This window comes from Ambystoma mexicanum, chromosome 3q (genome assembly GCF_040938575.1).
Source record: "Ambystoma mexicanum isolate Mex_15411 chromosome 3q, UKY_AmexF1_1, whole genome shotgun sequence".
NCBI classification, from domain to species: Eukaryota; Metazoa; Chordata; class Amphibia; order Caudata; family Ambystomatidae; genus Ambystoma; species Ambystoma mexicanum.
This window is the reverse complement of record NC_090926.1, coordinates 552,504,880-552,529,716: the sequence shown is the minus strand read 5'-3', so window position 1 is coordinate 552,529,716 and position 24,837 is coordinate 552,504,880. Positions and strand designations below refer to the sequence as shown.

Genomic DNA, 24,837 nt, shown 5'->3' with positions numbered 1-24,837 from the left:
AACTTTAAACTGGGGAAACCGCATGATAAAATTATTTCCTAATTGAACATAAATCTTTCTTGACCATTCATCGGAGCGCTTTAAACAAAGACATTTCCCGCTTGTTTATCGCCTTGTGCTCCCTGGCTCCATTCCCAAGCAATAAGTCAGTCACGACTGATTTACTGAAGGGAGTCTTAACCACACAAGCTATCGGCCACGGCAAGCCGACACAACGTTGCTGTCTTTTGTATCTCAGAGCTGCAGTGAGACCACCAAGGAAATGCGACAGCCTGCTCCTCACTCTGCACTGTGTTCTCTCACACAATTTGTCATTTCACAGCAAGGCACTGCTCTGCACAAATCCCCAAGCGGCCACCAAATGTCTTGATATTGGGCAAATCTTCCTCGGGACCAGCCCTTGGGAGCAAAAAATTACCCAATTCAGCCCAAAATACAGGTTCTATTGTGCCGAGCAGTGAACTCATGCTAGTGACAAATGACACCTTCAATAAGTTTTAGTATTTTATTCTGAACAGTCAATTTCAGCAACATCTTGGGATTCAAGTTAGAGAAGATTACAAAGCACAAAACTTAGAGAAATGCAAAATATAGAGAAACATGGAACTTAGAAAAACACAGAGAAACACAGTCTTACGCCCCTTCAATCAGCACTGGGAGACCCTGGCCCTCATAAGCTAGCTGTAACAAGCCCCGCTCAGAGGACAGCGCTGTAGGGTGCCGACAGAGCCACAAATTCCGGACACTTGATCTTGCTCGAACCAAGTCCACAGATCGATCTCCCACCTGAGTCATGTGGGCATGCATTTTTATAATCTCGTGCTGTCAGTCCATGACGCACAGTTCCAGAACTTTCCCTGTGCAAAATATAGGCTTGCTCATGGAAAAACCCAACTCTGTGAATTTCCACTGTGCTCCTTTTCTGTGCCCCTCCCTGCTTGGAGCCCATCTGCGCGAAAGCTCAGGAATGTCTTATCAGTGCCTTCTCAGAGAAAGTGGATTTGTTTACGAAGCCATGGAGGGCTACCGTTAGAAAGGCAGAATATTCTAAGAGAAGCCGAGATGAATTAACCCCATGTGAGCAAGCTCTAAAAGGCATGCACTCATAGCTTAGTGTTCATAGCGCTTAAGACTGGCTATCTAAGCGCTATATAGGTGCCATAATGTTCCAAACACTCCAATAATGTCTATTAACTACAGAGCTGGGGCCTTCGCCCTGCCTGTTTATCTACAATGCATAATGTGACCTACCACCCCAACTAGGCCTGCATATTCCTTGTAGCTCACTACTGCATAATGGAAGTGCTACAACAGACTACTGTCAGCATTTTTGGCACATACTTTGAATAAACTATTGGCTTTCAGCGGCTAATGCTGTCATCTAAAGCCCTGATTGGCTAATTTGCAATTTTGTGTATCACTACAGCCCCCACATACTTCAACAATAGTGTCAGCAAAAAAGATCAACTACATCCTTGAGATCAGGCACTAACATTCACCTTTGCGTCCCAAGATTCAAATGTTCTAGGGCCGGCGGTGCCATCTTTCCAGTTTCTGCCCCAAAGATCTGGAACTCCCTCCTCATATCAGAAACAAGCCTTCTCACTTGCGCTTCAAGAGTCTAATAAAAACTTGGCTATTCAATAAATACTAACCAGTCCAACTGTTGACTGCTTTAGTAACAAAGTTCCTAGAGACCTATGCTGATTGTATTCATTGTGTTTAGCATGTTACCCTGTTTACACTGTAACTACAGCTGCAACCTGACAAAGCACTCTTCTGTAACCAGACTGCTCTGTTAATTCTTCTGTAAACAGACAAAGTATTCTTATGTAACCCATGCTTTGATACCTCTGGATTTGGGCGTGTAACAAATGCTATAAATAAATAAATACAACTAAAGATGGAGTAGGCCTACTCCATACCATACATTCAATAACCTTCCCCATCAGTTTTCTGTACGATGAGTCAGCATCCTCAGAGGGGTCAGCCATGCCAAACTCTAATTCTGGTGAGGTATCCAAGCCACTAGCTGACTCGAGATTATCATACAAATATCTTGGATTCATCAAAAATAAGTTCCTCCGGCACATCGGGGGTGCCAAACTGTAGACCAAAAGGTGTCTTCCTCATACATTGCTGACAGTGACTTAAAATAGGCTTATGAACCTTGTCTTTTACTGTCAACGGCTTTGACAATTCCGAAGTAGTCATCGAAGACCGCTTCGAAAATGATGCCGGTTTAGTCGACGAAGTTCGTCGGCAGAAAAGTTAGTTCAAAGAGTAGAGAAGGACAAGCCCTCGGATTGGCGAAAGGTTTCACACACCTTCACCGCGGCTGGACGAAACGAACAACCGGATTTGCACAGTACCTTTAAATGGAGAAGAAGCTGTACCTGAGGCGGACGTTCCTGGCAGGTCCTGCAGGCTCACGGTTCCTGAAGCGACTGTCGGACTGGCATGAAGTAGGAAGACTGGAGGGTCCTGCACTGCCCAGGAAAGAAACCAGCAGCAGAGCAAAGCAACAAATAAAAGGTGCGTTCCTTAAAACCCAAGCAGGGTCCGACCTTCCTGGCTACCGGTTCACTACAGCTCAGTACATCAAATTCGATCAGAGGCGGGAGTCCTGGCTTGCAGTTTGGGTGAACTGGTTTGTCCCACCATCTCAGGGGAAGAAGATTCCTGGCAGATCTTCTCTGTCATTGGAGTCTGAAGATTTGGACCTGCAGCAGGGCTTCACCAGACGGTCAGTCGTTGTAGGGGTCCTCTTCTGTCAGCTCCTTGTCTGTTCTTTCGTTCCAGTGGCGACTCTGCCTTTCCAATCCCAGAGACCTGCTTTTCATGCAGTTTTCCCCCATTCACACAGCCTGGCTGTCAATCACACAGCAGGGTGGCTGTCCTGGCGGGACAGTCACCTAGCCAATCAAACAGGAGGGTGACTTGGGTTACCAAGTGAACCCATGGCAGGGGCCCTAAAACCCCTCCCTCACATCCTGCCTATCCAGACTTTCACGTGCCTAAGGAGGGCTTCTGTGGAGAAGCCTGAACAAAGGAACCAAACCTGGTTTGGCGCACAGAGTAAAACACAAGAAAGACATTTTCAAAAAGAAATGGCGAATAAACTCAGCCGGAACTGTATAAAAATGTATATGGTCCAGCGGGTTTAAGTTCGAGGCTACCAAGATAGCCTAAAACAATACCAAGGTTATCTAAGATAACCGCGGTAGGAAAAATAGGGTAGTTACCACTGTCACCAGCCAAGTCTTGATGAAAAGGGAGCGAAACAAGGCTCCAAGAGAAACAGACAAAAAGGGTTAAGTATTAACCCTTTCCAGTACTCTATGTAAGATAGTTTGCACTGGGTCTGTGGATTTTAAAGAGACTAATAAAGTCAATGGCAACTTTACATGTTCTGGGAGACAGTAGTTAGTCCCAGAAAATGGAGTCTGAGTTGGGAAGTCTAAGGGGCAACCCTGTGTGACTGCACTGAAGGTGCTGTGTAACACACAGTAAAAATATGATGCCTATGGAGTAGGTGAGGCTCCACAGTCTATGAACACAAGAATGTTAAAACACACACAGCAAAATACATGTAAGAGTGGGGAAAAAAGGCTCACACTCTTACCAGGTGAAAAAATAAGTCCTAGAAATCCAGCAAAGTTACTGAGGGACTCAGTAGGTAAGGGAAATTAGCCATTCTGGAGAATTCTCCCTAACAATCACCATTGACCGAACACCCATTCCAGTCCTTAATCAGGTCAAAACACTGGCCGTATATCTAGACTCCAACCTTACCATGACAAAGTATATCAATGCACTCTCTTTCGCCACCACCTACAAGGCCAAACTCATTGCACTCAGCTGCCAATTTCTTACCCCACAAAACTGCCTCACCTAATCGCGAGCACTCATACTTTCCAAATTGGATTACTGCAATATCATCCTGCTAAGAACCACAAAAAGCAATCTGGCCAAAATGCAAGTACTACAAAATAAAGCCTTAAGAGCAGCCTTTGGACTAATAAGAAGCAACCACATTTCCCACATCAGTAGAGAAGCACATTGGCTTCCATTCAAGCTAGAATCTTATTTAAATCTCTCACCATCACACACAAATGCATCACTAACAATGCCCCTGTCTTGATATTGGGCAAATCTTCCTCGGGACCAGCCCTTGGGAGCAAACAATTACCCATTTCAGCCCAAAATACAGGTTCTATTGTGCCGAGCAGTGAACTCATGCTAGTGACAAATGACACCTTCAATAAGTTTTAGTATTTTATTCTAAACAGTGAATTTCAGCAACATCTTGGGATTCAAGTTAGAGAAGATTACAAAGCACAAAACTTAGAGAAATGCAAAATATAGAGAAACATAGAACTTAGAAAAACAGAGAAACATAGAGAAACACACTCTTACGCCCCTTCAATCAGCACTGGGAGACCCTGGCCCTCATAAGCTAGCTGTAACAAGCCCCGCTCAGAGGACAGCGCTGTAGGGTGCCGACAGAGCCACAAATTCCGGACATTTGATCTTGCTCGAACCAAGTCCACAGATCGATCTCCCACCTGAGTCATGTGGGCATGCATTTTTATAATCTCGTGCTGTCAGTCCATGACGCACAGTTCCAGAACTTTCCCTGTGCAAAATATAGGCTTGCTCATGGAAAAACCCAACTCTGTGAATTTCCACTGTGCTCCTTTTCTGTGCCCCTCCCTGCTTGGAGCCCATCTGCGCGAAAGCTCAGGAATGTCTTATCAGTGCCTTCTCAGAGAAAGAGGATTTGTTTACGAAGCCATGCAGGGCTACCGTTAGAAAGGCAGAATATTCTAAGAGAAGCCGAGATGAATTAACCCCATGTGAGCAAGCTCTAAAAGGCATGCACTCATAGCTTAGTGTTCATAGCGCTTAAGACTGGCTAGCTAAGCGCTATGTAGGTGCCATAATGTTCCAAACACTCCAATAATGTCTATTAACTACAGAGCTGGGGCCTTCGCCCTGCCTGTTTATCTACAATGCATAATGTGACCTACCACCCCAACTAGGCCTGCATATTCCTTGTAGCTCACTACTGCATAATGGAAGTGCTACAACAGACTACTGTCAGCATTTTTGGCACATACTTTGAATAAACTATTGGCTTTCAGCGGCTAATGCTGTCATCTAAAGCCCTGATTGGCTAATTTGCAATTTTGTGTATCACTACACTCCACCCCTATTCAAAGTGTGTGCGACAATGCTGACTACTACCCATCAACATAGTATGTAGTTCAGTGATAAAGACCTTGGGGCTTTCCAAGAGGTTTAAGCAAACTATCTTCTAGCGGTTAGTCAGCGTGGCATGCAAGGTTAGTAAAAACACTACCTAAAGAAAAATGTACACAAAGTGAACAGTGACATATACCCTTGCCAAAACCTGGCCTACACAAAAAATACCTACACAAAGTGAACATGAACATTTACTCTAGCCAAAACCTGGCCTACACAAAAATACCTAAATAATTATTGTATAACTGATTGTCAGTTAAAAAGCAGCATGCAGTTAGAATGTCAAGGCAATCCGGTGTAGTCTAATCTACAATGCACTATTACATTTATGTATGGTTACCAATTCTAAACCTGGCAGCCTTTCACTCTAAGGGCCTACCCTCCCCCTGATCCCAGGGCATTCAAACGTGACTATGGGCTGTGTGATTAGACACTTCCCCCATGTATGTGGAACCCAACCAGAAACCATCTAATTTCATGAGCAAGGTGAACCCATGGGCACCAGGTTATCAAAATAAAAACAATTCTACTAATTTGCATTAAAGCATGGCATGTGTTATTCATGCAATCAAAAGCAAGCGATTTGATCCATATGTTTGCTGGTAACTGTAGCTCTGTGTGCCAGTGTGAGGAGGATGGTCGCCCCTACTCAGTGAAAAGCCAACACCTGCTGATTTAACAATGTTTGCCATAAAATGCATCATGTGTATTTAGCAGTCTTGTTGACCTGCCCTGTGGCAGAAAAAATGTCTTCATACCTAAAATTCTGCCATCTGAGGTGGTGGCCAATACTTGCAGCAGTGTTGGGCATATCAATGGGCCCCACTAGGCCAGAAGTTTTATAGCAGAGCTGGCCTCAGAATCCACAGTGGCTAGCTTATTATGCACAGTTTCTATGTCAAAATCGTTTAAAGCTCCTGTTACTCCGCGCTGCTCCCGCAATTAATGAATCTAGCTCCCTAGCTACGCGCACCTTGGTGATGGGCCACAGAAATGGACTCCATTTGTAGCAGCTTGGTAGTACTAAGGAAACATTGCCTCGTGATAAATCTATGTCTAAGTGTATCACTGTAATAATAGAGGTGTGCATTACCAGCCTACAATTTAAATGTTGCCTTACTAATGGAAAATCTAACATGTTCACAGTTTCTACCTTGTGTGACTTGGAGAATACCCTTCTCCAATTGGGATATCTACCATATACAATATTAGTTTTAGCTACAAACACAATACTACCATCCGGCAGTGGCTGTTTCATCACACCATTGTGTGAAATGCATTTAGTCAAATTATAGTCCATAAAATCTTGGCGAGAACACTTGCTGCAGTTCTTGGTCAGAAAAAACATCACATTAAACGAATTAAACAAATCGTTGGATCCATTCACTGAAACATTTGGGCTGAGGATTTCATAAACACCAGTCATATGAGTCAGTGACAAAAGATGCCCGACAATGTGCCAGGCCAGTACGCTAGCAATTCCATGTGGATACTCATTTGTAGCGCTTTTCCAAAGAATTATTCTAAATGTCTACAATCAAAAGGTGACTCTTTGCATTAGTGTGCTGGAAACAGCTGTCCCCACAAAAACATGAAACTGGTTGGTTTACCAAAAACCGTGTCACACACTGTGTCATAAAATCAAACCTCAAGTCAGTCATGGTTTCATTTACCCGCCTTAAGGCTGGCTGTAAAAGTATCCAGTGTTTCAAAGGTTACCATCTCAAATTAGGGCTCACACACTTGGCAGCATTACTTCCAATTAAGAACCTTAACCTACGCACAGCTGACTTTGGTGTGCGCACTCATTTTATCTCAAAATAAATTACGCTCCTGCTTGCATATTCCTGCTGCCCCAACAATTCATAAATCATTTTCCTGACTATGTGCAACGTAGAAGTTTTTTTTTTTTTTCAAAAAAGCAAAGCGTCTCTGGTTGAAGCAATTCAGTTGGAAAAGCAAACAATTTCGTTTTTTCAGATTCATCTCAAAAATGCATTTAAAAACCATTTTTCAATGTGTTAGCATTCAAGTGCTGTGTCACACAGCTGTTTGTGGTGCATGATGTCACAGTCCACAACTCATTGTCCACAGTCCTTTAAACAAGAAAGGCAAAACATATCAACCAAGTTATTTCCAGCAACTGAATCATTTGAATGTGCAGCATCAAATGTTTGATAACTAGCCAAGTCTGCACCGTGCCAATTCAGCAAAAGTTATTACTCTGTTGAACACCTCTCGCAGATTGCAGAACAAATGTCCTCATACGTCATGCATGTTAGCAGCATTGAGTGCGGTGCAGGACAGGTTCAAAGTTCACATATCATCTCGCAGTGACTCGCTTTCTCTGAGAATGCGTCTGCTTGACTGATCAGTGTCACCCGCAAATTGCACACATCTACCCCAATCATGGCACGCAACTGTCTTGGTTTTTTGCCTAGGCAAAATACAAACAGAAATGTTAGGATTTCATCAAAAGTACAATGTCATTGTTCTTCACGTTAGAATGTTATCAGAACTACAATATCAGCGTTATCCACCCCTTCCCTTAACACCACCCCCACCTTCAGAAGTCTCATCAGGTAACTACACACTTTATCATTGCTACCACAATTATTTGTCACCCTTCTGCATGTTTCTGGGGGCTTATTTGCACTCAACCATACGGGGTGTAACTGCCTAATCACAAACTCATTTGTGCAATGCGATCATAGTTGGTCAATGGTACTTCAGACTGATCTGTGATTTTACAAAAGCCATATAATAAGTACCCAGGTCGCACTTCTCAATGGATCAATGATTTTCTTTTTCACCAAAGCGATCACGAATGCCAGGCGCCAACTTGCTTCCAATGTCTCATGATCTTGATTTAGGTTGCCCTGCTGGCATCACTCCATTTTTCAAAGGTAAAGTCTTTCAGTCCCATACTGCCTGCAGTTGCACAAGCAGTTTTGTTTATTTTTCTCCATACAGCTAGTGTCTTTCAAGCCTCTGATTTTCCACTTGTCATTTTCCCAAAGGGTGTCTGCTGATTTCTTGGGCCACCCCTTTGAGCGCGATAGTCTGAATCGGTTCCTTTTATTTGCTTCAACAAATCATTCATTCTTGCACTAAGCCGTGAGGCTTCTGGATCATGGCTAATGTGCAGTGTTCATGTTATACTCCAAAGCCCCGCTCTGCATGTTGTCTCTTGCAAAACGGCTACCTTTGTCAGTTTTGCTTGCATATGGAACACCATAATGTCTTTGTCAGTTACTCCAGCCCTGGCAATGTAGCTTGCATTTTTGCCAGCTGTGTATTTTCACTTCTCAAAGCGCCTAGAGGTTTCTTCTCCAGTGCACAGCGTTTTACTTCAGTTCACATCACATGGAGCACTGGGATGCAGCTTGCACGGCAATGTCTCTTCACTTCACATCACATCACATGGCGCATGGGGATGCAGCTTGCACGGCAATGTCTCTTGAAATGGGCAGCTGTCTTTTCTTAGCCCATTCACAGATGCACAGGTTCCCCAAATGTTCAGATGCGATGTGCCCGTCTGCCATCCTGCATGCAGCATTTGTTTTCCTTCCAGTGTTGTTACTGGGCAAATTCTTTACTTCTGATCAGCTCTGTTATTGCATGCCGGTGTTAGAAAGCATGCGTACATCAGCATGTAAGGTAGATTGCACTCTTTTTCAATTTCTCACTCACAGCAATTATTGCCTTCAGTTCTGTTTCAGCATTCTGTCTTTGCACCCCCTCCTCAGTTTTTGCTCACACTGAAGGTGTCTCTCACAGGGGATGGAATGCAGGAATGTCATTGTTTATCTTTCATGTGCACATGGCAGCGCCATGAGCACGCAGCAAACTTATCTCTTTGCCTATAACTCTTAAACTGGCGGCTTCAATGGAAGGCACTCGTTTCAGACAGTTCATCCAGATTAACTGTTTCCTGCACTGCTTTCCTCCAACAGTTTTTTTTTTCTTCGCGCACCTCGCCCAAGACAGTGCAAGTTATCTTCAAGGCACAAGCTCTGCACACACAGCAAAACTCTTATTTTCAAAAGAGGCACTTTTTCTTGTCATCAGATTCTACTCCATGTAATTTTGCAAAATGTCAAAGCGTCTTTTATCCTGTTTTGAACTGATCAATGTCCCATTTAAAGGCATACATTTTTCTTTTCTTTTTCCTCGTAACCTTGTAGTTTGGCTTCACAAACTCACTCCAATGCAATGTGCGATCTTTCAAAAGAACCCGCAACCCACTAAATCTTTGTGCTGTCTTATCACACACAGATTTTTCATTCTGTTGTACCATTGCCAGAATATAACCACTTATTTCAGTGCATTTAAAACATGCCATGTGTAGTGCAGCTCCCTGCACGTTTTTCTCTGCAAGAGCAACCCACACTCTATATTGCTTGTGGGCTGTTAATGTGTCAACAACATTTTTCACCATGTACCACAGTCAACAGGTTACTATTTCCAAAACATACATCACTTATAACGCAACAGTACAAATCCATGGCATAGCGTGGGAACAGTCAAAATACTCCAGGGGCAATTTAGGGGCAATTTAGAAAAATATAAATTGTCTTTTCCCCCCAACCATTGCAAACTGATTCTGCAATTCCAAATCAATACACAAAAATCGAAAATCCAAATACCATTCACTCACTTTCTTTTTTAAGTGAGTCTCTCACCCATTGTAAGCATGGCACAGCTAAAATGCAATGTAGCCATTTTAGTGTGTTTCCTTAAACACAATGCACCACCAGCACATGGAATTCACAGTTGCCAAAAGAAAAACAAACCCTTTAGGCTCTCAACACAGATGTTACTCTTTCTCCTAAACACGGCTCATTCCCCACGTTATCTTCAGGAATGTCAACATTTCAAAATCATACATTAAAAAAGCGAACCTTCTCCTCCGTACATTACAGCCCCCCACTCGCTAGCACACTGGGGCTGAATCAATGGTTGAATTACTATTCACAATTTGCATATCAAATCCTCGCACCTATTTTCCTGCCCTCATGACAGAATAGAGTTGAGAACTCCGTCTTACTTTGCATTTCAAATTACAACTTTAAACTGGGGAAACCGCATGATAAAATTATTTCCTAATTGAACATAAATCTTTCTTGACCATTCATCGGAGCGCTTTAAACAAAGACATTTCCCGCTTGTTTATCGCCTTGTGCTCCCTGGCTCCATTCCCAAGCAATAAGTCAGTCACGACTGATTTACTGAAGGGAGTCTTAACCACACAAGCTATCGGCCACGGCAAGCCGACACAACGTTGCTGTCTTTTGTATCTCAGAGCTGCAGTGAGACCACCAAGGAAATGCGACAGCCTGCTCCTCACTCTGCACTGTGTTCTCTCACACAATTTGTCATTTCACAGCAAGGCACTGCTCTGCACAAATCCCCAAGCGGCCACCAAATGTCTTGATATTGGGCAAATCTTCCTCGGGACCAGCCCTTGGGAGCAAAAAATTACCCAATTCAGCCCAAAATACAGGTTCTATTGTGCCGAGCAGTGAACTCATGCTAGTGACAAATGACACCTTCAATAAGTTTTAGTATTTTATTCTGAACAGTCAATTTCAGCAACATCTTGGGATTCAAGTTAGAGAAGATTACAAAGCACAAAACTTAGAGAAATGCAAAATATAGAGAAACATGGAACTTAGAAAAACATAGAGAAACACAGTCTTACGCCCCTTCAATCAGCACTGGGAGACCCTGGCCCTCATAAGCTAGCTGTAACAAGCCCCGCTCAGAGGACAGCGCTGTAGGGTGCCGACAGAGCCACAAATTCCGGACACTTGATCTTGCTCGAACCAAGTCCACAGATCGATCTCCCACCTGAGTCATGTGGGCATGCATTTTTATAATCTCGTGCTGTCAGTCCATGACGCACAGTTCCAGAACTTTCCCTGTGCAAAATATAGGCTTGCTCATGGAAAAACCCAACTCTGTGAATTTCCACTGTGCTCCTTTTCTGTGCCCCTCCCTGCTTGGAGCCCATCTGCGCGAAAGCTCAGGAATGTCTTATCAGTGCCTTCTCAGAGAAAGAGGATTTGTTTACGAAGCCATGGAGGGCTACCGTTAGAAAGGCAGAATATTCTAAGAGAAGCCGAGATGAATTAACCCCATGTGAGCAAGCTCTAAAAGGCATGCACTCATAGCTTAGTGTTCATAGCGCTTAAGACTGGCTATATAAGCGCTATATAGGTGCCATAATGTTCCAAACACTCCAATAATGTCTATTAACTACAGAGCTGGGGCCTTCGCCCTGCCTGTTTATCTACAATGCATAATGTGACCTACCACCCCAACTAGGCCTGCATATTCCTTGTAGCTCACTACTGCATAATGGAAGTGCTACAACAGACTACTGTCAGCATTTTTGGCACATACTTTGAATAAACTATTGGCTTTCAGCGGCTAATGCTGTCATCTAAAGCCCTGATTGGCTAATTTGCAATTTTGTGTATCACTACAGCCCCCACATACTTCAACAATAGTGTCAGCAAAAAAGATCAACTACATCCTTCAGATCAGGCACTAACATTCACCTTTGCGTCCCAAGATTCAAATGTTCTAGGGCCGGCGGTGCCATCTTTCCAGTTTCTGCCCCAAAGATCTGGAACTCCCTCCTCATATCAGAAACAAGCCTTCTCACTTGCGCTTCAAGAGTCTAATAAAAACTTGGCTATTCAATAAATACTAACCAGTCCAACTGTTGACTGCTTTAGTAACAAAGTTCCTACAGACCTATGCTGATTGTATTCATTGTGTTTAGCATGTTACCCTGTTTACACTGTAACTACAGCTGCAACCTGACAAAGCACTCTTCTGTAACCAGACTGCTCTGTTAATTCTTCTGTAAACAGACAAAGTATTCTTATGTAACCCATGCTTTGATACCTCTGGATTTGGGCGTGTAACAAATGCTATAAATAAATAAATACAACTAAAGATGGAGTAGGCCTACTCCATACCATACATTCAATAACCTTCCCCATCAGTTTTCTGTACGATGAGTCTGCATCCTCAGAGGGGTCAGCCCTGCCAAACTCTAATTCTGGTGAGGTATCCAAGCCACTAGCTGACTCGAGATTATCATACAAATATCTTGGATTCATCAAAAATAAGTTCCTCCGGCACATCGGGGGAGCCAAACTGTAGACCAAAAGGTGTCTTCCTCATACATTGCTGACAGTGACTTAAAATAGGCTTATGAACCTTGTCTTTTACTGTCAACGGCTTTGACAATTCCGAAGTAGTCATCGAAGACCGCTTCGAAAATGATGCCGGTTTAGTCGATGGCTTGGACTCCGACGGGGCAAAAGCCATCGAACCCTTCGACCCCTTGCGCTTCTTCGACTGAACCATAGTTGGACTTGGTTCTCGACACGTCAAAGCTCTCGACGATTTTTCAGATCGATAGCTTTCTCGTGTGACACCGGCTTTAAGCTCGGCTTTAAAGATTTAGTTTTCGACTTCCCCTTGTCGTCCTTACTCTGAGCGATCGGGGCTTGGCTATTTTGATTTTCATTCGAGAGAGTTGAGGCCGCATTCTCAAAGATGTGCATCATCTCACTACGAAATGCATCCCACTATGCAAGGGAATCGGATTTCATAGGACACCTGATTACCTCCGTGGAGGAATTACTGGAGGTCACTAGAGGTCGAAGGTGACCTATGGCATCTCTTCTTTGCCTTCTTAGAGGAAGAAGACAAAGAGTGGCGCGACACCGGGATGAATCTCTCGACTCACTGGTCTTTTTCTCCCTTTACGAAAGGTGAATTTGACGCTAGTCTCCCCAGTCAGTTTACCTCTATGCTCCCTTAGAGGGTTCTCGGTCATGACCTGACAGGATCAACAGTCGGCGATACAGTGTCCGGAGCCCTGACACCACAGGCAGATGCGGTGAGGATCGGTAATAGACATCTTCGAACCGCAGTCCTGGCATTTTTTGAAACCTGACTTGGGCATCGAAGGAGTTGAAGAAGAAGACATTTTCTCACGAAATTCTATCACTGAAGCGGGCTGTAATTCACTCGAAGCGTTAGCTCGGAAAAATGGAACTGTAGCCAACAGGCGCTGCATGCTATTTATACTGAGGATGAGGTTGACCGTCGAACGGAGGCCCTCGACAGACATCGCCTCGACAACACTGCATACAGCTCCCTCTGTCGAGAAATGTTTTTCCGAAGCAGCAAAGCTGGAGAGCTATTTATCATAAGATGAGGAATACGTGGGAGAACAACATCCATTCGAAAAAAATGTATGCAAAAGAAAAGTGTTCAAGAAATGATATGTTAGGATATCTGAGCCATTGGCTCCCCTTCCCCACGTTTTCTGCACGGGACAAGGCAGCACACTCGAGCTTAGCAAACACTCTGGCTTCTCTTCCACGCGGGTGCCGTTCAAAACCTCAGCATCAGGGCCTTCTGTGCCAAAGTCTCTTTGTCCTTCAAAGTCTCTTATTGATGCAACAAATGAACGTTAAAGTTCCTTTCATCTTAGGATTTCACATGTACACAATTTCTCAGGTGATTAACTATTCACCTTGAGTCCCCCTGTGCCGGTGTCAGACCCACTTTAACACAATGTTCTCAGGATTTTCACCTATTCAATTTCTCGGGTGGTTCACTGTTCACCCTGGGCCCCCCTCCACTGGGTTCAGTACCACTTTAACACAAAACCTTCAATCAGTCTCCCTCACCTGGGCTCAGATCAATGTATCGACTTTAACACAAACTTTCTTTACTGTATCAACATCAAAGAATTTCGACTGTGCTCAGGATTTTGCTTGACTCATCGCAGGACCATCGCAGGACCACTTCGATTCACAATTCTTTACAACTCCTTAACTTTCACCTTTGCCACTTGTCAGCTGGATACCTCACAGAGACCTTCGATTGAGCACACATCCGGTGCCAGACCACTCTGTCAAATGTATTGTATCTTTGTGTCAAAGTTCAATCACTCATCAGCAGTTCAATTTTACTTGGGTCTTTTATCGCATGCGTTTTAACAATGTTCATTACAGTGCTCTCCATAGAATGTTGCTGCTTGCAACCTTGGCTTCAACACAGACCGTTCTTGTATAGGTCATCCCAACTCACTGGCTGTTTTGATTTCACTGACGCTGCTTTGTTCTTGGAGCCAAGGACGGTACCACCGTGGCTGTTGATTCTCCCCGCCTTGATTATTGACACGGGAGGGCCCCGGGTATCTCCGACACACAATGTAGGATTCTTCAGACTCGTTTCCTGGTCTTGCACTTTCCATTCTAGAGGTTTCTGGAAAGTTACGGTTCCTTGTTGAAAAGGTCAAGGGAACTTCCCTCAATCAGATTATGCTCTTGTGCTCTGCCTATTATCCATGTGGGGAATCTTAATGGGAGTCAGGTGTGTGTGATGGTCAGTAATTTATTAATTTTATTTATTTCTGCAGTGCTGGAACAAAGGCCCTGAGGCATGGGAGCGCTAAAACTGACAGACAACATGCAACATTTAAATCAGATAAGGTATCAGGGATCAGGCATAACATGGTAGAGCTCTATTTCATTCGGAAAAGCAATGTTTTCAGTTTGTGTTTAAAGCAGGGAAGGCTAGGGCACAACCTCAGGTCAGTGGGAAGAGCATTCCATAATCGTGGTGTGGAAGATGAAAAGCATCCGTCTTTTACCTGTGATAGTCTTGCCTGGGGAATTTGCAGTAGATCCATGTTGTTGGATCTGAGGCTGTGTCTACCAGGTGGCCATCATTTTAGCTGCGCTGCAAGGTACTAAGGACTATTTGCATGAAGGCATGAATGTGCAATGCACAGGGTACGAAACATGACCCTTTTTGCTATAGGCAACCAGTGTAGTGATTTCCGTGTTACTGACACATGATCAGTTTTGTGTACACCTACCACAACCCTCACAGCGTTGTTTTGGACAACTTCTAGGTGGTATATTTCTCCTTTCCCAAAGCCTAGTAGGATACTGCCACAATAGTCCAGGCGGCTGCCTATGATTACCCTAGCCAAAGTGGCACAACTCAAAGCTTCCAGATACAGCCTAATTTGTGCCAGGAGCTTAATGTAGGAAGATGAGTTTGATACCAAGCCAATGATGTGTGCCCTCATTCAGAGCTCTCGATCAATAGTTACTTCCAGTGTCTTCACTGGAAGAAGGCAGTCTGCAATTTGAAAGGAAGAGTAGGCCTGGTCTAAGTTGCACAATTTAGGAGCAGTGCCCAAGATCATGATCTCTGTTTTGGAGTTGTTTAGGGCTAGGCCATTATGCAACATCCATAGATGAATTTGGTTGTACGTGGCATTGATGACTTCAGTGTCTTTGATGTAATCACCTGTGAGTGGGAAGAGACACTGAGTATAGTCCACATAGTTAACATTACTAGTACCTTTAGCATCTAATTGAATAAAAAATGTGAACATAAAGATATTAAAGAAGTTTGGGGACAGACACGATCCCTGTGGCATGCCCATCTGACATGGTATCCTCGTGGAAAACCTTGGCAATATGGTCAGACAGGAATGAGAGCACCCAACTGACAGCTTCCTTGGTGAATGCGGCCCGCTCTAATAGTCTGCTGGCTAAGGTGGAATGATCTACCAAATCAAAAGCAGCCATAAGATCCAAGAGCATCAACAATGAAGTATTGCCCTTATCCATGTGTTGAAGTATGTTAGTCTTCAGATCTAACAGAGTAGATTCAGTGCTGTAAGCACTACGAAAACCTGATAGCTTGGGGCCTAGTATATTATGTACACTCAGGAAGCCCTGGATTTCAACATGTGCAATCTTATCTAAAATCTTTAGGAGAAAGGGCAAGTATGTGATCGGCGATAATTACCCGCCATATAAGGATCCAGTCATGGTTTCTTCAAAATAAGAGTGATCCATACTTGTTTGACATTTATTTATTTTTATTTGTAACACGCTGGCAGACGCGCCCGGAGGCATAATAGCGCACCACATGAACAAACAAACAGGCAAACAGAAATTGACCGCCCAGAATAGACAGCGAAGAAGATGAGTTCAGAGACAAAATTACAGAGTCAGAAAAAAATGAGCATGCATTATTCAAAAAGATGTGTTTTCAATCTGCTCTTAAAAAGTTGCATATTAGTAAATGACCTCACGTCTAGTGGAAGCAAGTTCCACAGCCGTGGAGATGCATGTGGAAAAGATCTACGCTCCATGTAGGCAAAATGTGCTCTCAGCATTTCCAAGAGGCTGCTAGAGTTAGACCTTAGAACTCTATGCACCGGTCGGCGCGAAATGCGGCTGGGCACATACTTAGGAGCAAGCCACGTGAGACAATTATGCGTAATACACATCATACGATAAATGATCCGGCTACGAATAGGGAGCCCGTGTAAAGCTCTCCTGGATAGTGAAACATTTCCTCTCCTTTGAAGCCCTGATATCTGTAGGAACTGGATCTTCTTTGAAAGCAGCATTTAAAAACTTTGTAATAAAAGGGGCAAGAGATGTGGCACAAGATTTAACTACTTTGGCAGGGCAGATATCCCTCTTGCAACTGGTGGATTTTATCCTGATTAATATATCAAGAATCTCTGCTTCAGTCACCTTCACAAATTTAAAAAGCTTAGGAGGATCTGGCACGTGCCTGAAATGAACAGGGGGTGGTGTGGAGTTCAGGTGAGCTAGCGTGTATTCATGTCCCCTTTGATCATAGTAATCTTGCTGGACATAGCATTTTCGATTTGGGTACACCAGTCTGAGACTTTCACAATTGTAGCGTTAATCGGACAGGGATCTTAAAGAGTTCCTTGGGGTGTGAAGGAGCACTCATAATCCTGTTCTCGCCTGACCATCGCATTGGGACACGTCAGGTATACTGCTCGGTTGTTATTCTGTTTTCTCCCAAAGCGGGCTGTCCATGTGAAAGTGTTTGTGATGTAAAAGGGGGGGGGGTGAAAAAAGTTCCTAAGTATCCTACCCGGTAGGATGGGGTAAAGGTGTTATAGGGAAGCGGATACCGTATCTCACCATCTGGTGTCCCACTCCCTGAAGACCCGATCCTCCCACAATGGTCCACCCCCAAGAACTGGATCCAAACGCGATGGCGGTGTCCTGTCCACCTGGATGACAGATCCCCCGGGACTAGTGGGTGAGACACCTTCTGGTTTCTCACAATGCAAAGCAGCCAGGTAATTCTTGATGTCTTCTCGTTTTCCATTGTTTATTTACAAAAAGTGGGCAATTTACTCACTAAAACTCATATTAAAAGCTGCAATGCAGTAAATTAAGTCTAAAAACAAGATGTAAAAGGCTAACACCAGTTTTTACATTTTTTACTGCTCCAAGGCATTTTAAAATGTACAGGCGGAACGGGAGATAGAAGGGTAAATACATGTCCTTCACCTCATTCCTGCTCTACCTGCAAACCCGTCTAGTTTTATGCCGGCATGATATTTTCATGCATGCATAAAACAAATTAATGCATGCCAAATCTTAGTACATGCTAAAAGCAGATGCATTAAATTGGAATCCACCGTAAATGCTGCATTGTCCTAGTAGCTTTTACATTTTTACAAAATGGAAAGTAAAATGAAAGTGTAAAAGTGACTTCTTCTGTATTTACTCTTTCTGTTTGCACTCCATTTTCTAAAAGTGGAAAATTGTCTGAAGTGAACTCACCAGCACATAAATTAATGTTGGTGGCCGGCTGCATGCTGTGACAAATTTGATGACGTTGTCCCTTCTCCCCTACAGGGAGACATCTCACATGGGGCCAGGGCGGTGCATTTACAGTAAAATATACCCCCAGGGGGTGGTGCACCGAAGCAGATCACATGGGGAGGGAATCCCCCTATGGGACTGGGGACGATCATCACAAGAGAAAGTGGTATATCCCTGCTTTAGCATGTAAAAACTCTGCTTCCAAATCCTCCTGTCCCTTCCTTGGATAGGGCTAATATGGATTTCTGTCAATTTAGTCAAACTAACCTATTTGGTAACACTGAGAGACAAAATAATATCAAGCATTACGGATGCAGCCCAACCAGAACATTGAAAGATCAGACCATCGAAGTACCATGCATGTAGCTTTAAAGTTGATACTTTCACAAAAAAGATGGCCACGATTGCAAGCATTACTCGCGTGAAGACAAGCGAGCAGTCTAGTTTTCTGAGCCCAGCGATTGACTCCCACAAGTACATCAGTCCGATGTGCAAGTTCCAAAGAAAGCCAGCATCAAGCTCAAGCTGGAACGAATGCGCTGCAGAGACGCGAGCAAGGTGAAACATGGGGAAGACAGAACACACAACCAGAGGGAAGTCTCATTCGGCAGGGATGCTGTAGATGATGATGAACGACCGAAAGCTACCGGATCCTCCAGGAGGAATACAGCTGCCTGGGGACCGTTGGTACCGTGAAGAAGGATGCAAACATTAACGGATCCTCCAGGAGGAATACAGCTTCCCGGGCAGCGTTGTTACCGTGAAGAAGGATGCAAACAGGTATGTGGGCTGGCCAGAGCTGTGAGAGGTCCTAGAAAGCATCGGGTTGAGCTCAGGAACTGGAGAGAGAGGGTCTGGGACGCTGTAAGAAAAGAGAGACTGTTGCATACTTGCATACATGGCAGGAGAGTGAACCAAGTATATACAGCCCAAAGGTGTGAGTCTGGGATCCACACCCAGGAGAAGGAGGGTCTGGAGCTCAAGAGGAAGAGAGGGTCAGGTACTATAAAGAAAATAAACAGTTGTATATTTGGCAGGAGAGTGAACCAAACAGACGCAACACAACTGTGCAAGTCTAGGACCGGCACCCAAATGCAAGAGGGACCCTGATGAAGGGAGAGGGTCTGGGACCCAGAAACAACTGATAAAGAGTTGTACACTTGGCAGGAGAGTGAACCAGGTACATACAACACAACCTTGCGAGTCTGGGACTCGCACGTACATGTGAAGGCAACTTTTGAAGCAAAAGGGTCTGTGACCTAGAAAGGAGAAAAGAGACATTAAAAGATAAAACACTTGCTTGACAGGGAAGCATGCTAAGTTAGTAGAATAAAGGAACTTTGAAGTCAAACAGCAGTTCCTCCTGAGTTATCCAGAGACTTAATGGAAGACTAAGTCTAGGGGAAAGAAGCGCAACCCTAGCCTTTAGAGTCCTGTATTTTGGAACGTTATTTTGCATCACTTTATTACCAGTGAGACTAGGAACTTTTCTGTTGTTTGAGAGCACAAATAACACATTCTACTTTAAGAAAGGACCATCCTTGCACAGTTAAGTTAGATTGTTAGTGTTAGGGACAATAGTGGGCTTTTACACATGATAGTGACAGTAAATAATATACACAAGCTTGGTAGTCCTCTGTTTTTGGGGGCTCAGTGGGTGAGGACCAAAGGTTAATGGTATCTATAAGGGTTCCACACGAGCTACCCTTCCTTGCACCAAAAAGGTGTGACCACATTCATACCATACAACAGGGCAGGAGTAAAGGAGTTGTAACTGCACCTTATGCCATATTCAAATTGTATTTGTTATTTTATACAAAAACACTTCATAATAAAAAATGCAGTAAAAAGCATTCACTATTATGTGCCCATGTTGAGTAGGTTAAGACAACACATTTACCTTCAAAGCCCCCTTTCCCTCAGGTCTTTTTAGGAAGGAGATTTGTGAGGTTAGTATTGGATAGGGGGGACAGGTGTTGAATTCTAGGCCCTTGATCTACTTGAGAACAAGTATCTAATATAGTCCTTTAATATGTCTGTGTCAACACATATTAATGTTTCTAGCTCCACTCAATCACATCACATAGTCAGATGACTTCTAATCACGTGGTGTTGTGGGTCGTCTTCAGGACGTTTTCTATTCTTTTCTTGTACGTGCATTCATGCTACGATCAACTGTTGTCACATATCCGTCTTATTTTAAAGCGAATGCAACTGTAAAAAACCAAAAATAATTTTTGGTTACTAAAACAATTAAAACAAACCAATTAAGGAAGGGCAGTTCCTGTCTAATGTCTGGTGAATTCGTCACTAACCTTAAATTTCTTGTAACTGGTGTGGGGAGCCCTTTCTAAGCACGTCTTTCTGCGGAGTGGGTCACAAAGTGGGTGGAATTCCACACTTATGTCTTCAGTCCTTCGCGTCCATGTTATAAATTCCTGTGTAAACATGACACACAAAGATGCAAGGCCAATTTCTTAGCATTTTAGCATTATTTCCTTTATCAAAGTTTGTTTCTTGACAGATGTAACTTTTACTTTATTATCAAAGCGGGGAGGTGAATACACGCACCGCCTGTTGTATTTATCTGTTTTTTCTTTCTGTTATGGATGCCGCAGTCTTCGTTTCACTCGCTCGACGATTATGTCTGCAGGTGTATCATAGTTCTTTACTAAGGGCTAGAGTCGTTGGGTATTTGATATTTTTCGACAAAAATGACAGGAATTGTTATAAACAACTACCACACATCCCAACTGGTAAAATCTCTGAAGAAATTAACAGTCTTATGACTCATGTGCTCACCAATGGGTGGATTGACGAAAATGAAAAATCTTTCCTAATAAGGCGCAATCCTATTATTCCGGCGTTTTATTGCCTCCCAAAAATGCACAAAAACGCATTGGTACCACCAGGACGACCCATCCTGGCAGCAATAAGATCATTACTCGAACCTCTGTCAATGTACACGACACATTCATGAGACCTTTTGTTGAAGGGGTGAGGTCATACGTACAAGATACAACAAGCATGATAAAAATACTAGACACTCTCATAGTAGGAGTAGATGACATTTTGGTTGCATTTGATGTTGAATCATTATATACGAGTTTTCCTCAACTAAAATGTATACAAATCATGCATTCGTATCTTGAAAAAAGATCAGATGAAACTGTTCCTTCAAATTTCATTGCCGAATGCATAAAATTGGCCAATACTAAAAAAATATTCTTGGTCAATGGGATCTTCTACCAACAAATGTGTGCCAGAAGTATGGGTGCTACCTTTGCCCCAGACCTAGAAATGAGATCAGTGTTTGCAGATCATAATCCATTTAAAACCCAAATGAAGTCATGGCATTGTTATATCGATAACGTTTTTGTACTATGGGGAGGTAATCAGAGTAGTTTGTCAGAATTTCTTACTTGGTTAAATGCACAAGAGTCATATATTAAGTTTACAATGACCTCCAATAACATGAGAATACCTTTTTTGGACTTAGAAATTTACAAGTCAACATCTGATAAATTAAGCACGACTCTTTACAAAAATACTCTGCTACTATATAACAGCTTCCATCCTCAATCCTTACGTGAACATCTTCTGTATGGACAATTTTTGTGGATAAGGTGCAAATGCAGTACAAAAGACGACTACGAAACTAACAGTAAGCAGTTAAGTACAAGACTAAAACAACGAGGATATCCGACACATATTATACGCAGATCATTGAAACAGGCACGACATAAAAATAGACAGGACTGCCTAGTGAAACAACCAAAAATTGTAGAGGAAAAGATCACATGCGTGTTCCCCTTCTCTCCAATTAGTCACAACCTACGTAGATTGATCTTACCCCGGCTCACATTCAAACGAATGCCGAATTTACGGGATAAATTGGTTCATACATACCCCAATACAAGAGATATAAGTCCTCCAACGCAAACCACTCTGTGGGGACTTCCACAAGTCATTGGCCACTTTAAATGTGGCAACTGCTCTATATGCCGATTGACAAGCAATATGAAAGATATACACTTAAAAGGAAGGAAATGGAATTTAAAATCATTTACAAACTGCTACACTGCCTGGGCAATCTATGGCATAAAATGCCCTTGTGGTCTGCTATATGTAGGCAAAACAAAAAGACCGGTGCGACAAAGAATTTGTGAGCACCGGTCATGTGTAAAAAATGCCATAATAGACAAACCACTGGTAGCACACTACACAATGGCACACCACAACCAGGAAGACATATTCTGGTTCATAACTGAAAATGTCTCAGCACACCCTTGTGGTGGAGATCGAGACATGCAATTACGTAAACTAGAACAAAAATGGATTTACCATCTAAATTCTGTAAAAGATGGCCTAAACATCGCCATCGAATTAGGCCTATTTATTCATTAACAGGCCGATTCATGGAATTAATGTGCGCCGAAAATTCCGGCGCAGAGGTGCCAAAACGTGCGAATCGCAGTGCAAGTGGGAAAATCGCAGGGAAACCAACGCACATCGATTCATGGAAGTCCGTGCGCGAGAAAAATATTGGATGTGCGCTGAAAAAGTGCGCGGCGCACGCCGGCGCACAGGTCATCCAACGGCGTGCGCCACGGCCACAGCGGAATCGCACATAGAGCGGTGCACATAACAATAGTAGGCGGAACACGGGGCGTAACACTCGGAATGGGGAACAACGCGTGAAAATATGGGCGTCATAGGGGAAGTACAGGAGGCAAGTGCGCGGAACACCCACACGCTCGCCTACAACTCGTATTCATGGAATCGAATAGGGCAAACCAGCGCACGAGCAAAGACGCGCACAGGGCCAAACAAGTCCGCCACAAGAAAGCAGGCGGTAGCGTCCCTGCGCCTGAAATAAATGTGCGCCAAAATGTGCGCTAACAAAAAGCACCTATATACAGCTATGATGAATGATCCATACTGTGGCCCTCTAGAACAAATGAGGTGCAAAAGGGTACGCGACAAACACGGACACCCGCTGTGTTATAAATAGCGTGTGCGTGTATTTCGGGGTGCGCGGGAAGTTCCACACGCGATTGTCCTTGGTACGTGTATTCCGGGGTGCCCGTGAAGTTTCACACGCGATTTCAGCAGGGTACGTGTATTCCCGGGTTCGCGTGAACTTCCACACGCGACATCAGCAGGGTACGTGTATTACACGGTTCGCGTGAACTTCCACACGCCATATCAGCAGGGTACGTGCACTTCGGGTGCGCGGGAAGTTCCACACGCAAATCCAGCAGCCTACGTGTATTTCGGGGGTGCCGGGGAGTACTAAACGTGAATTGGTCGTGTGGGTCCTCCCAAGTGTTCCCTCTACACCCTCCACGGCCCCTGCAGGCAGCCAACACCACAGGGGACTACCCTGCACCCCTCCACATGTCCCACAGGCAGCCCATCCACCATGGCCATGCCCCCCAGCTAACCCACATGTCACCTTGCTCTACTGCCAACCAACACATGTCTCCCAGCACCCCCACCCCCCAGCAGTCAGGGGCACCCTCCACCAGGCCCCCACTCATGTCTCCCTGCACCCCCACCTCCCAGCATCCAGGGGCACCCACCACCAGGCCCCCACTCATGTCTCCCAGCACCCCCACCCCCCAGCATCCAGGGGCACCCTCCACCAGGCCCCCACTCATGTCTCCCAGCACCCCCACCCCCCAGCATCCAAGGGCACCTTCCACCAGGCCCACACTCATGTCTCCCAGCACCCCCACCCCCCAGCATCCAGGGGCACCCTCCACCAAGCCCCCGCTCATGTCCCCCTGCACCCCTACCCCCCAGCATCCAGGGGCACCTGCCAGCAGGCCCCCACTCATGTCCAACTCATGTCCCCCATGCACCCCCACCCCCCAGCAGTCAGGGGCACCCTCCACCAGGCCCCCACTCATGTCCAACTCATGTCCCCCTGCACACCCATCCCCCAGCATCCAGGGGCACCCTCCACCAGGCCCCCACTCATGTCCCCCTGCACCCCCACCCCCCAGCATCCAGGGGCACCCTCCACCAGGCCCCCACTCATGTCCAACTCATGTCCCCCTAAAGCCCCACCCCCCAGCATCCAGGGGCACCCTCCACTAGACCCCCACTCATGTCCCCCTGCACCCCCACCCCCCAGCATCCAAGGGCACCCTCCACCAGGCCCCCACTCATGTCCCCCTGCACCCCCACCCCCCAGCATCCAGGGGCACCCTCCACCAGGCCCCCACTCATGTCCAACTCATGTCTCCCTGCACCCCCACCCCCAGCAGTCAGGGGCACCCTCCACCAGGCCCCCACTCATGTCCCCCTGCACCCCCACCCCCCAGCATCCAGAGGCACCTGCCAGCAGGCCCCCACTCATGTCCAACTCATGTCCCCCTGCACCCCCACCCCCCAGCAGTCAGGGGCACCCTCCACCAGGCCCCCACTCATGTCTCCCAGCACCCCCGCCCCCCAGCAGTGCGATTGGCCTGGGTACGTGTATTTCAGGGGTGCGCCGGTAGTTTTACACGCGATTACAGCAGGGTAAGTGTATTACGGGTTCGCGTGAACTTCCACACGCGATATCAGTAGGGTACTGTATTACGGGGTTCGCGTGAACTTCCACACGCGACATCAGCAGGGTATGTGTATTACGGGGTTCGCGTGAACTTCCACACGCGATATCAGCAGGGTACGTGTATTTCGGGGTGCGCGTGAAGTTCCACATGCAATTTCAGCAGGGTACGTGCACTTCGGGTGTGCGGGAAGTTCCACATGCGAATCCAGCAGCCTACGTGTATTTCGGGGGTGCCGGGGAGTACTACACGTGAATTGGCCATGTGGGTCCTCCCAGATGTTC

General features: G+C 45.0%; 1 protein-coding gene across 1 annotated transcript in view; it reads right to left on the bottom strand.

Moving 5' to 3' along the window:
* Nucleotides 1–4,237: 4,237 nt before the first annotated feature.
* LOC138582732 (uncharacterized) overlaps nt 4,238–24,837 on the bottom strand; it is a 448,771-nt gene continuing 428,171 nt past the window's right edge. The window contains exon 4 of the mRNA XM_069654321.1: nt 4,238–7,705. Coding sequence (XP_069510422.1) covers nt 7,578–7,705 — 128 coding nt within the window. The 3' untranslated portion in view covers nt 4,238–7,577. The remainder of the gene's footprint in view (nt 7,706–24,837) is intronic.